Source organism: Oculina patagonica, chromosome 14 (assembly GCF_052425735.1).
Source record: "Oculina patagonica isolate OP01 chromosome 14, crgOcupat, whole genome shotgun sequence".
In the NCBI taxonomy this organism is placed as follows: domain Eukaryota; kingdom Metazoa; phylum Cnidaria; class Anthozoa; order Scleractinia; family Oculinidae; genus Oculina; species Oculina patagonica.
In genome coordinates this window covers 2,353,359-2,369,913 of record NC_135771.1, presented here as the reverse complement: position 1 = coordinate 2,369,913, position 16,555 = coordinate 2,353,359, and the positions used below count along the sequence as shown (strand labels likewise).

At 37.9% G+C, this 16,555-nt stretch overlaps 1 protein-coding gene across 1 annotated transcript in view; it reads left to right on the top strand.

Annotated features, from left to right (window-relative positions):
• The first annotated feature begins 838 nt into the window (after window positions 1-838).
• The window catches only part of LOC144637531 (uncharacterized), a 41,497-nt gene continuing 25,780 nt past the window's right edge, over window positions 839-16,555 (top strand). The window contains exons 1-11 of the mRNA XM_078496608.1: window positions 839-916; window positions 2,788-2,848; window positions 3,311-3,626; window positions 4,220-4,377; window positions 5,755-5,951; window positions 6,635-6,787; window positions 7,755-7,893; window positions 10,206-10,394; window positions 11,586-11,960; window positions 14,585-14,904; window positions 15,865-16,027. Of these exons, the coding sequence (XP_078352734.1) occupies window positions 893-916; window positions 2,788-2,848; window positions 3,311-3,626; window positions 4,220-4,377; window positions 5,755-5,951; window positions 6,635-6,787; window positions 7,755-7,893; window positions 10,206-10,394; window positions 11,586-11,960; window positions 14,585-14,904; window positions 15,865-16,027 (2,095 nt within the window). The 5' untranslated portion in view covers window positions 839-892. The remainder of the gene's footprint in view (window positions 917-2,787; window positions 2,849-3,310; window positions 3,627-4,219; window positions 4,378-5,754; window positions 5,952-6,634; window positions 6,788-7,754; window positions 7,894-10,205; window positions 10,395-11,585; window positions 11,961-14,584; window positions 14,905-15,864; window positions 16,028-16,555) is intronic.

Sequence of the window (16,555 nt, the reverse complement as noted above, 5' to 3'; positions counted from 1 at the left end):
CTAGTAATTTCAGCCAAGGGAGTAGCGTGCCGTTGTCCTTCAGAAATTTAGTTACTCTCTAGTTTGAACAGCGGCAAAATATAGCCATGACGCACATTCATTTTCAATAGGTCCGTAATGCATACATATTTGTTCTTTGAAATGCCTGTTATGATATTTGAGTCGCAATTCACCTTAGAACCACTTGATGTAAAATTTTGATGACGCTTAAATCTCACTGTTTCGAACTCAGTCGATGGTAGTTTTCTCTCCTTCTATTTTAAAGTCGGTACAATTTATATAAAAGGCTTTTTTGAAAATGTTTCCCTCATGCAGGGCTTATTAACAACAATAGAATAGCATATCACGAACGTTATTTCATAACAAAATTTACTGAAGAAACCCCAGAAAAAAGAAAGAAACTGATCAAGGAATGGTTTCTTGTGAAAGAAACTAAAAAACTAGCTATCGGCAAGAAGGTAAAAAGTAAAATTAAAACAACATAGCACAATTAATCAGAGCGATAAATACTTGTAAAAAAGGAGTATGTAGAATGTGTGAAGACGAAATAACGGTGTAAAATTGTTAAAATGCTAATTCGGGTAAAATAAAATGCGTTAAAAAATATTCGATTATAAAACGTCAGCTTTATTTATAAAAACCGTTATGTTAACTAAAGCATCTGTTCGTTATGAATACATTAAAAAAGCCTAATTTGTCAAAAGTAAAAAAAACCAGCGTGTCTCCATTCTTTCTTTATTAAGATATTCTTACTGGTGAATATAATTGCTTTTGTTTTGATGCGTGCTAAAAGACGTGTCGTGCATTAACAGATTGTCATTGCTGTCCAGAGTGATGATTGAGTGTATGTCCAAGTTTGAACCGGTTTTCCAAACCGATAAAGGATCCTAATATGTGGCTACATTTCCTTCTTGTGGTATGTATCAGTCGTATACCTGTTTCTTATTTTTAAGCACGATATGAAAGCGAAGTGTTTTTCTCGTGGTACAAACTAACTAGCAAGATTAAAGCACTTGTCGGCGATGCTATCAGTAATTTTCGTTTATTTGCGTCATCTTGTGTACCTAGTTTTTTCTCTTGAAGTTTCTTTTTACTTGACAATGAAATATTAACGCGATTAGGAATATGTCAGTAAGCTGCTTCTATCCATGTAAAAGAAATATCGACACCTAATAACAACAGTGTAAAGTCCTCCAAATCATAAATTACATGAAAATGACGAGTTTTGATATTGTTTGCTTTGATGAATTATAAATGTGCCGCCACCATAAAAAATTTTTAAATGTGCTCACGGCTTCTATCAATGCAAATTTCAAAATATATTTCAATGTTAAATCTAGAAAATTTTAAAATATGTCATTTGTTTTATCTACCTTTATTGTCATTAGTGAGCACATATAAAATGGATCGTTTTATTTTGTTGACAAAAATGTTCAAACTTTAATTTGGAATAATGAGAGAATATGTTAAGTCGAGATTGATAATGTAATTGTCTGAAGTGTAAAATGAAATTGCCAAGTCATTCGGATTTCACATTAAGAACGCCCTCACAGCAAGGTCGGCATGCGATGTGAAGATGTATTATCGATTTTGGGTGTAATCATGTTATTTTGAATTTTAATTGTCAAACGATACATGTTTTATTTGTAACTTTTACCACCAACTTGGTATCACGTGACAAATGTACAAAAAGGACTTATCATGGAGCGGACAATGGATAAAAACTGCAACTATTTAACGGTTCTCCCCCAAAGGAGCGACCCTCCAAAATAAGTGTTAAAGTTTCACGATTGTGAAAGATGAAATATTCAGCATGTTGCGAGTGTGGGACAAAGAAAAACAGTATATAAGGTCACCCACTACCTCTCGGAACGAGTTAATTTATTGGTAATAGATAACAGGTGACAACAATGCCCTTAGCCCTGAGGTAGTGTTTACAGCGGGCGAATGAAAATAGAGGTTCCAGAGAGAGGAAGTGTCAAGAAGAACTCTGAGTCCCCGACGGGAATTGAACCCATGACCTTTCAAACACCCACCGACCTCCCGGTGTTTGGGAGGTCATGGGTTCAATTCCCGTCGGGGACTCAGAGTTTTTCTTTGTCCCACGCTTGCGACATTCCGAATATTTGATCTTTCACATTTCATTTACCGAGCTTAAAATTTACCATCTTTCTTTACTTATCACAATTTCACGGTTGTTAGCGAATCCCGAAAATGGCGATCCACCAAAAATAACGACCTCAAACAAAACTCGATTTGTAAGCAATGGGAAAAACAAGTACCGTGAGTAGCATGTGCCAAACTGATCTGATGTTTGTTTAGCTGAATCTAATAGGCAATATTACGCTTTTCCGGTGTAATAATTTTTTTCTGTTATATTAAACTTAAAAACTTATTCTTTCCGAGAAGTTTTATACTAATATTAAGGTAACAAGGGTCCTCCAGTATTTTGCAATGAAAGTTCTGAGGCCGCCCCGATTATCAGGCCATATTTTAAGCTTTTTTAGAGATCCACTGAGGATAAAACATAAAGAAAAAGTCAGGTCTAATTAAAGTTATTGGCTGTAAAAAATCTAACGGCCATAAGGCGAACACCACTTTATCACACTACAACTCTATATTGAGAAAGTTTTAAATTTGGTTAAATATACTGAATTTTTTATATTTTGTTAACTCATTTTGAAATTTTGAACTTTAGAAGTAGAACATGGTAGCAAAGGTTGTTAAATTTGTTTAATAGTTCCAGCAAGATGTGTGAATTGTAATGATATTTGGCTTCCTTTCCAGACTTTGTTGACTTTACTACCAAGGCACGCTGCTCTTCATTACAACTCATCATGCCTGCCAGGTAATTAAACAAGAGCAATATTCCAGACTTATTCACTCTAAATACAGACCTTTTATTTTCCACAAGTATCCGCCATTATTTTTTGTCGCCTAGAAAAAAACATCACTTGTTAACAGAATTAAATCACCTTGGTTTCAAGACCAAGTCAAAAGAAATCACTGTCTTTATTCTATCCAGTTGGAAATTACAGGGACACATTAAATCAAAAGTATGAAAACTAGTCCGGGAAGGCCCCGGTGGCTTTTTCCATACAAATCTCTTAAATTGAATAAAGTCAAAACTTTGCAAAATTCCACCGACATTTCTCAGAATAGCATATTATTTCATTCATTTCAAGTCGTGTCAAATTTGGTGTTTAAAGAAACTTGGCCAATTAATAGAAGACAATATGGCGGGCATTTTGTGTCTTTGATGCCCTCTGGTAATCAAGAACTAATATAACTCTTTTCTTCAAATGATCAGAGTCAATTCAGATGGGCGTTTTAACAGAGATATGGACTGGTCTTTCTGATGGTGACGATGTCAATGAGTTGAAAAATCTTCCAAGTTACCCGGAGCAGCCAGACAGTCAAACTCCAACGGAGGAATTTAAATTCAACGAAACCCTAAACACGGCATCGGGTGTTCGTAGCCGAGCCTATTTCAAATGTTCCATTAGTGGACATCACACGTTCTCCATCAAATGTGATTATCAGTGCAGGTTCACTGTCAAAGCAGATGAAAATTTCTATGACAGTCTGGGCTATCAAGATGTCCGTTATTATCCCAGTTACCAAGAGTAAGTGCAATTTTGCCTTGTTTCAAGATATTTCTTACGAGAGAGAAAACGATGAGTGTATTAATGCATGTGAAGACTGCCGGGTGTCTCCGGCTTTAATGGGGGTGTGCCACTGTATTCTCTAACTACTACCGTTGCCAATTTTATACCAAAATATGACCTGGCTACATCAGCATTAAATGAGGCTCTGAATTGGGCTGATGGATTATTACATCAACTGCCAATTTAATTTTCAGAGATTTCTTAGCCATCAGTAAATTTTGCAGATTTTAGATCTTAGTTAGTGGTCAAAAATTTCTCAGCTCACAATTAACATCAGTTTTTACCAATTCTCTGCTACCAGTTAAAGTAAATCTAAAACCTCTAAAATCCCTAAATTCGTATTTTTGTAAACCCATTTTGAACTGGTTTTCGTTTTTGTAAAATACAGTAACTGTGCTTCATCGAATGAATAAACAATTAGCGCTATTTCTCTGACTTTTTGTTTGACGATTACAATCGTTTACAATCATAGAGCATAGTAAGGCAAACCCCAAGCAATACTGCATTGCTTTCGACACGCTCTAAAGCCCAGTTATTGTTTTTTTCCTCAGCCTTTGGTCGCCATACCTCACGGAGGGGAAGCTTTATTTCTTGGACATTCTACACGTTCAGAGGGAAAATGGCGGATACTTCGCTGTAGGTGTTACGTTGCCGAACGGAGAAATGATAAGACCGATAACTAAGCAACATCTGGTTATGTACATTCCAGGTAAAAAAAAATCGTCATGCAACACACATGTTATAAACTTACTAGGTCATTGCCCCGAGAACTAAACATAGATTTTTAACCAAACTTCGCTTACTGGTTTGTTACTTTAAGGGAACTTAAATTTTGAAATAAAAAATGGGGGTCACCAGATTCGTTTAGAAGCAGGAAGGTCTTATATATTCCATATAATTCCTTTATAATTTCTCTGCGAGTATTGGTAAAGTACACGTTTTTAGCGATAATTTATTTTTCAAACATAGGAATTGATCTGTTTTCATTTTACAGAAAGAATTTGATCACTACACCCAAAATATGAGAAAAAATTGATAGGTCACCATATTCGTTTACGAGAAAGCGACAATGTACTTCACTCGCAGTCTAAGCCGCATATAAAAAAGCCGCCATTTTGTTTATGTGCGCGCGCTAATAACGCGTAAAATTCTACGCAGTAATATTTATTATAAGGATGCGCAAGTAACTACGACTCGCTCACACAAAAGCTTAACTATTTATTAGTGGTTAAGGTTTAGCAATGTTCAGTTGATTAGCATAAATAACTCAGTAAAGGGTAAGAGAGCTCCCGGGGGGGCTACTTGAAAAGGTTCGATACGGGGAGGCTCCGCCCCGAGGTCCAACCCCTTACCCTTTTATATACCATTTTGACAGAAAAAGTACCCCTTTCGTATACCTTTTATTTAAGAAAGGTAGCCCTCTCACATACCTTAATGACATGACATATACCTTACACAGGAAGTCTTATTCTCATTTTTATGTAGTGTTTAATAAATCAAAATGCAATGTTCGAAACATTTTTATTGAAGACCTCTTGAAATACCTAAATGACAGATTTCCCTACCCTTTCACATACCTAATCTTGTGAAATTCCTACCCTTTTATATACCTGAAGCGTGAAAAAGGTACCCCTTTCGGGCGGAGCCTCCCCGTATAGGCCATTATAGGGAGTGCCCCCCCCCCGGGAGAGAGCTGAGACTAGTTTCTTGACATGCGCTCTCTTCTTTGTTTTACATGTACATGTACTCAGCTTTACTATTCAGCACTTCAGGCTTTTGTATGCCCTTCCTACTGAAGTTTATTGACAGGGTAATCACAAATTATACTTTAGTTTGATCCTTTTAAATTTCGCGCCCAAAGTTGTCAGTCAGTAGTCATTGCCAAACACGTAAATCCAGTGTAAGCATGTAAGAGATATTTAGTATCAAATAAATGGGGTTTTAAAACTTTGTGGGCAGCATTGTGCACTGATGAAAGCCCGTATAAATTCATCCCAAGAATTTCTATTTTATGGTATCTTAGGAATAGTAGTGTTTTGCTAGATATGTCCTTTAGAGCTTCATTGGCATGGTTTCTTTTTTCCAGATCCCGTACTAGTAGCTCCATGTCCAGAGGCTCTTGGTATGGAAAGTGGTGCAATATCTGACGGACAAATAAGTGCCTCTTCAGAATTTAGTGCAACTAATGGCGCTAGTCGGGGAAGACTACACGCTCAAGTAGAAGAAGACAGAGCAGCAGGGTGGTCAGCTAGCATGTTTTATGCTCACAATGAATGGCTTCAGGTTGTTCTTTTTTTTTTTTTGATTGCTCATTTATAATTATTTGAAAACATTACATTAACAGCGTTGTCACCACTTTCAAGGGTTATTTGCACAAAACGTACAATGCATTATTTACAAAATTTTTACATTACATTACAAACTATATTAACTTATTAAAACTTACAACACTAGCTTATCTTATACTTACAGAAAAAGATACATTTACATCTACGATACAATTTACAAAATAATTTTTTTCAGAGTAATAACAAGTCGTTACAGGCCTTTATAGCAATATACAAATGTAAGAAGATCAACCAATAGATCCGCTACTGACAGGGTCGACAAACAAGATTGTGAAGTTTACTTTGATTTAATTTTTTTATTACAAGTGACCGAGGAGAGGTTTCCATTTCTCGAATGTGGAATTAATATCATTTTTTTAATTTCATAACTCTTGTGCATTTGGTTTTTTAGATTACAGACCCAAATACAATATCTGCTAATCAGACAAAAGAAATTGATTTCCAGCTATGTGTTTGGGGTGTCTGGCCGCGTTAGGCCCAGAGCAATGGTCATATCTATTTACCCCTCTGCGTTAATTATGATGTCTGAAGCCATTTAAACACGCTTTCGCAAAAAAAGAGTGATCAGATTGCAATTCCAGAAAATGTGGAGCAAGGTTTCTGTTTCTTTTTCCTCAGGTTGATCTTGGTAATCAGTTCACCAAGGTTACAGCTGTGGCAACACAAGGAAGAAGTGCTTCACCTTATGCGCAGTGGGTGACTAAATATCATCTACAGTATAGTAACGATGAAGTGAGCTTCGAGTACTACACGGAACAAGGGCAAATCAAGGTGTCTGAACCTGCATTTCTCAGTACTACCCTGTCAGTCGCATGTCTTCTACAAACTTTTTCCACCCCTGCTTTTCCTCTCTAGCTGGTCTTTAATGAAATCAATATTCTTCAATTATATTATTTTTATATAAACTTTTTCCTCCAAAAGGTTTTTTAAAAATTCGCGTCGGTTGTTGTGTTTTCAGACACTGAATTTACGCTATTTGTAAACAGTATGCATTTGAAATAAATCACAGTGATTTAATTCAGCTCGATTCATTAGACGGTCAGAGTTCGACCATTATATTCGGAATTCTTCGGCCGTATTCATAAAGACAAAGGGGCGGACATATTTGGATCATCGGATGAATCATGCTAGACCAAATTATTTCCCTGAAAGATTAATTTTTTATATCTTTATTGTTATTAAATTTATATTGAACAGTAGAAGTAGATCTTAATTGGGGGGGGGGGGGGGGGGGGTAAAGGGCCATTATCTCGGGACAAGGATTGTTCTACATTTGGCCACAGCGGTGGAAAAATTATGACTGATCACTTCGATTATAGACGGCCTGGAACACCAAGATTAAGATAAAGTGAATCAGTTGATGGGAAAGCAAATTGAAATTAGATTTTAACGTTTTTCCAAGAAACAAGGGTAAAATTTGAATGACGTCTGCCCGAATTTTCCCATTTTCCAGAGTCTTTTAGGTTTAGACTTTTGCAAGCCATGCTCATCACATCTTAAAGTAGCCCTTATGCATATTTACGTCAGACTGTTGCAGCTAATTCACCCCAAGGCTTGCTTTCGAAGTGCCAACATGTGAAACGTTTTTAATTCCCAAAGAACTACGATGAAAAAGAATAAAAGCAGTATAAAGGTGCCAGGATTTCTTAGAACTTCTCATAAACGAGGCTTTGGAGTGAATTTTGAACTGAACTGACGTAATCACACATAAGTCCTATTTTACATTCTCCTCCTTCAGGTGTTTGATGGGAACACAGACCGGGACACAGTTGTGTCACATGACCTAAACCCTCCAATCATAGCACGTTACATCCGGTTCCGACCAAAAGAGTGGAATATCTGGATATCAATGAGAGTGGAGCTATATAGTTGCCAAGGTAATGTAGTCAGACGAGGTTTTTCCTTTTGCATGCATGTCAAGTATAATATTTTGGCTTAAGATCATGCATGCATGTTTTTCCCTTTTGCATGTCAAGTATAATATTTTGGCTTAAGATCATTGCCCTGTATTTCATTGCGCATCCTTACTGTGCAGAATTTTACGCGCGCGCGAGCGCGCGCACATAAACAAAATGGCGGCTCTTTTCTATGCGGCTTGGTCCGCGAGAGAAGTAAATTGTCGCTTTCTCGTAAACGAGTCTGGTGACCTATCAATTTTTTCTCATATTTTGGTTGAAGCAATCAAATTCGTTCTGTAACTGATGAAAACAGATCAATTCCTATGTTTGAAAAATAAATTTTTGCTAAAAAAGTGTACTTTGCCAGTACTCGCAGAGGAATTATAAAGGAATTATATGGAATATACAAGGTCTTCCTGCTCCTAAACAAATCTGGTGACCCCCTTTTAATTTCAAAATTTAAGATGGTTTCCGCACAATTTTCGAGCAATACAGGCAAAAATAAAGTTACCAAAAAGACCTCTTAGCATGGCAACAGTTTTAGTACAGCTAACAAAAACCTGCCAAAAATTTAGCACTCAAGCTGACCCCGCGAGAGAAAGATGGATTTGAATTTGTCTTTATTTCAGTTAAAACGGACGTCTTGCGCCAGTTCAAAACAAAATGGCGCGCGTTTAATACATTTTTTCGAGGTTTGACTTTAATTTTCTCGAGAATGCTTAAGAATTTAATTGCGGGGTCACTAAGACAAATGAATTTCGATGAGATCTTTTAAATAGTATACAAAATGTTGCCGTGCAATGAGTAGATTTTTGGTACTTAATTTTCGCACTCATTGCTCGAACTTTCAGCGGAATCCGTCTTAAGTTCCCTTAAAGTAATAAACCAGTAGGAGAAGTTTGGTTAAAAATTTGTGTTCAGTTCTATTTCAGGGCAATGACCTTAAATTTATAGAAAATATGCATGAGGTATAATTATTTTGAATTGAAATCAGATGTTTCCGAATCGTCCGCCGGTTTAAATGAAACGGAGAAGTTTAGGTAAAAAAGGGTGTTGCAAAACTAGCGATGGGGGAGGGGGAGGGGGGCGGGGGGCGGGGGGGGGGGGGGCTGAGCCAACGCTTACTCCGGTTACCGTTTCATAAAGCTAAGAGTATTACTACTGCCTCTGGATTTGATTCCATTCCATCGCTGATTACTAGGGTCAGCTCGTAGAAGAAGAAACTTACAAGATTAAAGTCTATTTTCTGGCTGCTCTTAGTTGATATTTGTAAGGTTTATACAAAATAACGCAAGATTATTATTTTTGATTTTGAATAAACGAAGGTTGCATGGCTAGGCATTGTTAAAGATATAACACGCGCTGTGATTGGCCAATTTTAGGGGAAGGCTGGCCGTGGCTGGCGAAACGCGGGCAACAGCGCAGCATAGGGAGACATAAAATCAACTTCTTATTTACTCTCGCTTGCTCGGGATTATACCAGAAAGACCTCTGATGATATTCTCCCAAAAAATAGCTGAAAAGTAGAGAATTAACTCTAAATTAATTAACTTAAAAAGTGCTGTAAAGTAACCCAGTAATTTCCCTCTGAGAAAGGAAATTGGGGTACATACGAGGCAAAGAAAAACTCTTTAACCTCGGTGGAATTCGAATCCACGACCTTCGGATAAGAACACTGTTGTTCTTCCAACTGAGCTACAAGGCCAAATGGGAGCAGGTCGTAGGAACTTTAGGTGGTAAACGCCGGATTAATTACTTCAGGTAGCACTTTAAATTACCTTTGAGTTGATTCTCTACTTTCCAGCTTCCATTATCTAAAATTGCCGCTTTTAGGTTCACCTATTGTAAATAGATATTTAGATTGCCTATATTCCACATTCTAGCATTGTTGTTGTTGTTGTTGTTGTTGCCATTGTTAAGTGAAGGCCACGAGTTCATCAGTAACAATATATCTGTTTACTGTCAAGTGTCAACCTCGTGAACTAAAGCCTTTACCTTTACTTTTACCTAAAATAATCAGTGCTTCGTGGCGAAACATTGCATTTGCAATTGTATGCTAAAAATTCTTACAATAGGGCTGTCAAGGCCGGTAAATAAGAATTAAATTAAAACTATCAACCTAGTAAATGGCCCAAAGTTATCAACCTAGTATGGCTCAGTTGGTTAGAGCACCCAACCGGTATCTGGGAGGCCATGGGTTCGATTCCCGTCGGGGACTCAGATTTTTTCTTTGCCCCATGCTCGTGTCATGTTGAATACTTCATCTTCATCAACTATTTTTTGTTTCAAAGTTATGCCTCGTACCTTCGCTGAGCCTGGTCCATGGGGAGACTGGACTGATTGTCATGTCACATGTGGTAACGGTAAACAGTATCGCAGTCGAGCCACCTGTACGGACCCACCAACGGGAATATTTCACGGGCTGGACACCGCCTTTAGCCTCACAGATACAAGGGGCTGTCAAATGAGCCCTTGCCCTGGTAAACGTTAACAGCTTTTAGATATATTCTTATATATTTATATATCCCTTTTTTATTCCTGAAATATTTATTTCGCTGTTTGAAAAATGGCTATCTCAAAGCTAGTTGTAAACGCTTATCGGATCCGAGACACTTTTAGCTTATGTATTTCGTCTAATTTGATCGTCGAAACTTTAAGCACAAATAACAAACTTTAACTGTTTCACCTCGGATACTGGACTTTTGCTGCTCGCAAATATTTTAAAGACAATTAGTCTGCATAGATTGATATTGTCGGATCAGGCACGTAGGGCCAGCTGTGGTACCACAGTTTGAAAAGTGGTTAGAGAGATTCACCCTGGGTTGGTTTTTCGTTACAGTTCGTTACAGAACGGATACCGAGATTAATGTAACGTCTCCCTGCGCGCGCTTTCACCCAACGTTCGTCGTCATAATCATGCCTGAACTCTCTTAGACTAACTGGTCTGTTACTGTGCCCCTGACGAGAATGGCAGGCTTCCTGAGTGCAGACATGCGTTTTTTGTTTTTCTTATCAATCTATGCCGATAACTATTCTAGATCTCTTAGTAAGCTCACTAATAAGCTTTTGTTAAATAATCTTCGAATTATTTAAATCACATTTGTTAACATCCAACATGCAATTAGTGTTAAAGATAAGCATAATACTTATTATTCGTGTACGTTTTTTACCACGAAAATAATATTTGTGACCTGAAAGTGAGACTTAGCAGAATCTTGACGAACAGGACTCAGCGAGAGTACTTGCATCAACGAAAACCACTGTTACGGTACTTCCAGGAACATTGTTTCGGAAGAATCATCAAAGAAGTCATACCTGGAATCGCCCCGAAGACAAACGGAAATATCAACCCCCCCCCCCCCCCCTCGGTTATTCCACGCAGCATCACAAACCACACTCCCCTTATGCATACACCAACAAAGCAAATAAAATTTATAGTTGAATTTACAATATATATTTTGTGAACATGTTATCAAATTAATGGATTAATTTTGCGCAATTCGTATCCGTATATTCAGCTCAGACAGCAAAAATAAAAATAAAAATAAATATCTTAGTATCAATTAAATCCCTTAGATATAAATGTCAGTGTGTTTCTCTCATCGTTTCAACAATAATTTGTTTTTTTCTGGACATTGCTGACTTCAGTTTTGGCTCATTTCTTTGTTAAGAATGCCTTCCCGGTTGGACATCGTTTATGGGTTCATGTTACATGATGCATTCATCATCAGCAACGTGGGATGAGGCTGTACTCAAATGCTTGGATCTAAATTCAAACCTCGTCGATATCACAAACGATGATGAAAACACATTCGTCGGAAACATGGCAACAGATGCTGGCTTTTCTAAAGTTTGGATCGGTTTGTCTGACCAACAACAAGAAGACGTATTTGTATGGACCGATGGTGCCCATGCTAATTTTACAAGATGGGACGGAGTTGAACCGAATGGTGATACAAACGAAAATTGTGTGTTTATTAGAAGCAGTTCAATGTGGGTAGATGGAGAATGTTGGCGCACCTACAGGTTCATGTGCAAAAAAACAGGTTTGTTAGCAATTTATAATTTTTCATGCTTGACATATAAATTATGTTCATATCCATAACTAGGGGTATCAAATGGTCTTTGCGAGCATTTGCGAGCATGCGAGCACCGCGTTTTTCTTTGCGAGCACGAGCATTAGGGGTATCAAAATTAATGGTCTATGCGAGCATTTGCGAGTAGTCGAGCAGAGCGTTTTTCTTTGCGAGCACGAGCATTGACAAAAATTAGCCTTGCGAGCAACGAGCACTTTTAAAAAACCTACCTTCACTAAAAACCGAGCATGCGAAAACTTGTAAAATTGTGTGAGCACGAGCAAACGAGCACCCACTAAAATTTTGCGAGCATTTGCGAGCATTGCGAGCACTGCGACATTTTGAGGGACCATTCATGACCCCTAGCATTGACAAAAATTAGCCTTGCGAGCAACGAGCACTTTTCAAAAACCGAACTTCACTAAAAACCGAGCATGCGAAAACTTGTAAAATTGTGCGAGCACGAGCAAACGAGCACCCACTAAAATTTTGCGAGCATTTGCGAGCATTGCGAGCACTGCGACATTTTGAGGGACCATTCATGACCCCTATAACTTGACGGTGCAATTAGTTCTTGAACGAGCAGTATCCTAGTTGGTGATTTTGGGAGTCACATTTTCTTTTTAATAAGTGTTTTTAAAAGTATTATTAAGGGTAACGGTACTTATAACTAGATTTTTGACCTGAAAATATTGAATGAATAATGATTAATGTTCCCAACCCATGAAGTCAAAACAAGACAACAAGTTCAGTGGGAGAAAAGGGGTAAGGGATGAAGTGCTCGAGTTGCCAATCAGAATCATCAATAGAAATCATGCAGGGTACATGTATCACAGGTTAGTTGGTTGGCAACGAGAGACTGGAATCCTCTCCTTCCTTTCAGGAAGCCCTAGTTCCCAAGAAACTGGGGTCCTAATCTCTAGGACCCTTGGGAACAAACACAACCACATGCCCTGGTTCCCAAGAAACTGGGGTCCTAATCTCTAGGACCCTTGGGAACGTTCCCAAGAAACTGGGGTCCTAATCTCTAGGACCCTTGGGAACAATCACAACAACCAACAACAGCAACACTGCGGGGCCCCACTATAAGGGGAAAGCTGACCCTGTGAGGCTATGGGGCAAAAGGGCGAATGGTACAGAGCACTTCATCCCCTCCCGTGGTTTATTAACTATAAGAAAAGACAATGCTTAGTTAAGATGGTCTAAAGCTATTGAAGAAGTTCGGAAGAGACAGTAATCGAATAACAGAATGGTCGAGTTGATACATGCCAGCTCGACACTAAAGCTAACGGTTACATGTATATCAATATCTCAAAAGCAGACACATTGCTCAAGTCCAACAGCTCTAAGCCTGAGCTAGCATACAAAATGATAACAATATAAAAAACAATGTTTCTGTAAGCAGGCATGCTGCTTAAGTCCATCAGCTCTAAACGTAAGTAAGCATACAAAATGGAAATAATAATTATTAGAATAATGTCTATAAATGCGGGCTTGCTTCTTTAGTCCATCAGCTATGGCTAACGTTTAAAAATAATAATAGTAATATAATAAACACCCTTAACAAGGCCGGATATGTGCGTAGAACTAAAACATTGCCTACATTTTTACAAATACTAAGCTAAAAGAGAACCAAAGAGGGTTGGGTGGGTGGGAATTATTGTGAAAACTCTTTTAGGGAGCTCAGAGAATTTGAAGTAAAACTACTCAAGTCTAGATAAAACCGCATGGCCTTGATTGACATAATAGAAAAGGGGCGATGTGATTGGCCAGCCCGAATAGCGCATCACACTCAGAAGTGAGTTTGACCTTTGAATGTAACGCAAGAGTGATAGTCTTGCAGCATATTGCGTGACAGATCTGCGTATTTGAATAGAGTGATCTTATGACTTCTCTGAACTCCTTTCATGGTTGTCACATTAACTTTAATTTATATTACATGTAAATTGGCATTTATATTACATATAAATTTGCTATAATATGATAATAACTTTTTTTAATCGATTCTATTAACCCAGGGAGAGCCCTCTAAACTAAGAATAATTAAACTGTTCTGTTTTCGAAAATTCATTTTTATCATATCATAGCTTATAATAAAGGATATAACACTGAAAATTAATAAAATTTAATTAATCATTTTAGATGATAGCGTCAGCATCCCTCATCCAGTAAGATTTGATGATAAATTGATCTTTCGTATTGCCACTTAAAAGATGCTCGTGGAAGATTTTTGAATAGACACCGCTGAAAGGCATTTCAACCGATATGCTTTGCGACCGTTTGTTCTTGTTTTGAAAAGCTTGCTATGGTACCAAAACACTGCAATCTGGAAAACTACAAATAAATATTGAAACTTAGTTCAAAAAACAAAAATGGAAGAAGATTAAAGCAACTCATCTCGTTTTACCTAAAATGGCGGGGTACAATTTTCATATATATGTGAAAATTGTTCATTGGCGCGCAATGCAATTAGGGTGAAAGTGGGTTTTTAAAAGAACCAGAGTCTCTTTCCTGTTTATTTGTAAACTGAAATCGGCCGTGTTAACTAAAGGTGTTATGTTTTAACATATTTGCCTTGGTTTTTCACATTGTAGATGAAAGGCGCCGTCAGCATGACTGCGGAAGTCCTATTGGCATGGAGAGCGAAAGTATCCCGGACCAGGCCATAACTTTTAATAACACATATGGTGGATATGAACAGCGTAAAGGCCGGCTAGGAGTTCCCCAGTCCACGTGGTGTGGTAATGATGCACAGAGCGGATACATGCAAATTGACCTTCAATATATGTATCGCATTTGCGCAGTTGCTACTCAAGGTGGCGGACCAGACAATTATTTTTTCTCGCGCTACGTTTTGCAGTTAACAGCTGATGGTGTTACATGGGATTTTTACCAGGAGGACAATAGTCTAAAGGTTTGCGCTTTTTATCAATTACATTTTTTTACCAAAAAAGACAGCAAAAATGTGGTTAGGATCGATTAGGAGTTTTATGCTGACGCCCACATTTAAAGCTACAGTATCGTGAGCAGCAGAACCTTTTAACTTTTTAATTTCTTCGTGTTTATATACATACGCATTCCTTTTTCAAACAATGTGGGCTTACTAGGAGGTAACAAAAACCTTAATTTTGTAATGAAAGTTTTAATATGGCTGCGAGAGCTGCTCGATCTGCATTAAGGCTGCTTGGGGTCGTGGGGAGCAGGGATGGCGCAGTGGTGAGAGCGCTCACCTCCCACCAATGTGGCCCGGGTTCGATTCCCGGACCCGGCGTCATATGTGGGTTGAGTTTGTTGTTGGTTCTCGTCCTTGCTCCGAGGGTTTTTCTCCGGGTTCTCCGGTTTTCCTCCCTCCACAAAAACCAACACCTCTAAATTCCCATTCGATCGGGAATCCGAGGGCCACAAGTTTGTCAGTCGAAAGACTGTTATGTGCAACCCTCGTTAAACAAAGTTGATTTATTTGATTTGGGGTAAAAATGGTAAAGTCTGCATTCGAGCCTACCGGTCCATCAGGCCGGAACTCACGCCGGTTTCTGTGGCATGAAGAGACTAGGAAGGTTCAGTCTACTCTCCCTTCCTCCGGATGGGTTGCTAGTTCATCGCATAAAGTGTTTTCGTGGAGGCCATGTTGGAGGAGTGCATAAAAATGATTTTTTTCCAAAGGAAAATCATTTTTTTGTTTCACTCATCCAATATGGCTGCCATGAACACACTCTATTGTTACACCCAGCATTAAAGTCATTTCACCAATGCGTTAAAAGGGCTTAAAGGGTACATTTACCAAACAAGGGAGTCGAATGCGTCATAAAGACCTTGGCAACAGAATAGAGGCCTGATAACGGTTTTCCCGAGGTTGCAATTTATGATTTTACAGGTGTTTGATGGAAATGTTGACCAATACAAGGTGAAGAAGAATTACTTGAAAGGCAAAGTTGTATCATCGATAGTTCGTCTTTTCTATCTGTCAGCGGAGTATTACAACCTCTTGCCATGTATAAGAGCCGAGATTTATGGATTTCGCAGGATTGAGCCAACGGGTAAGTAAAATGCAAAAGGTTTATGGCAATGTAAGATTTAAATAGACAAACAACAAGTAGACAAACAAATACCAAAATACCAAAACAGATGGAAAAAGAGAAACCGACAAATTTAACGACGACATGTAGACAGACAGTACAACAAACAGAAAGACAACAAGAATTAGTTTAAAAAGACAAACATACCGCAAGCAGAGTAAGACAAACAAAGAGAAAAACAAAGCATCGACAAAAACTGAAGAGGCAAAAGTGCAAGTAATCGAACAAACCAATTTACAAACAAATGAACAAACAAACAAACAAACAAATGATTACACAAATCAATATATAAAATAAACAATTAACGAAACAAACTAACATAAAAACACATCATGCTTAAACAAACAATCAAACTAATTAACTAACATACAAAAAGTAAACAAACAATCAATTAAACAAATAAAATTCGGACAAACAAACAAACGAACCAACAAGCAAACAAATGGAACAACCAAACAAATCAATATAAAAACGAACATTAACCAATCA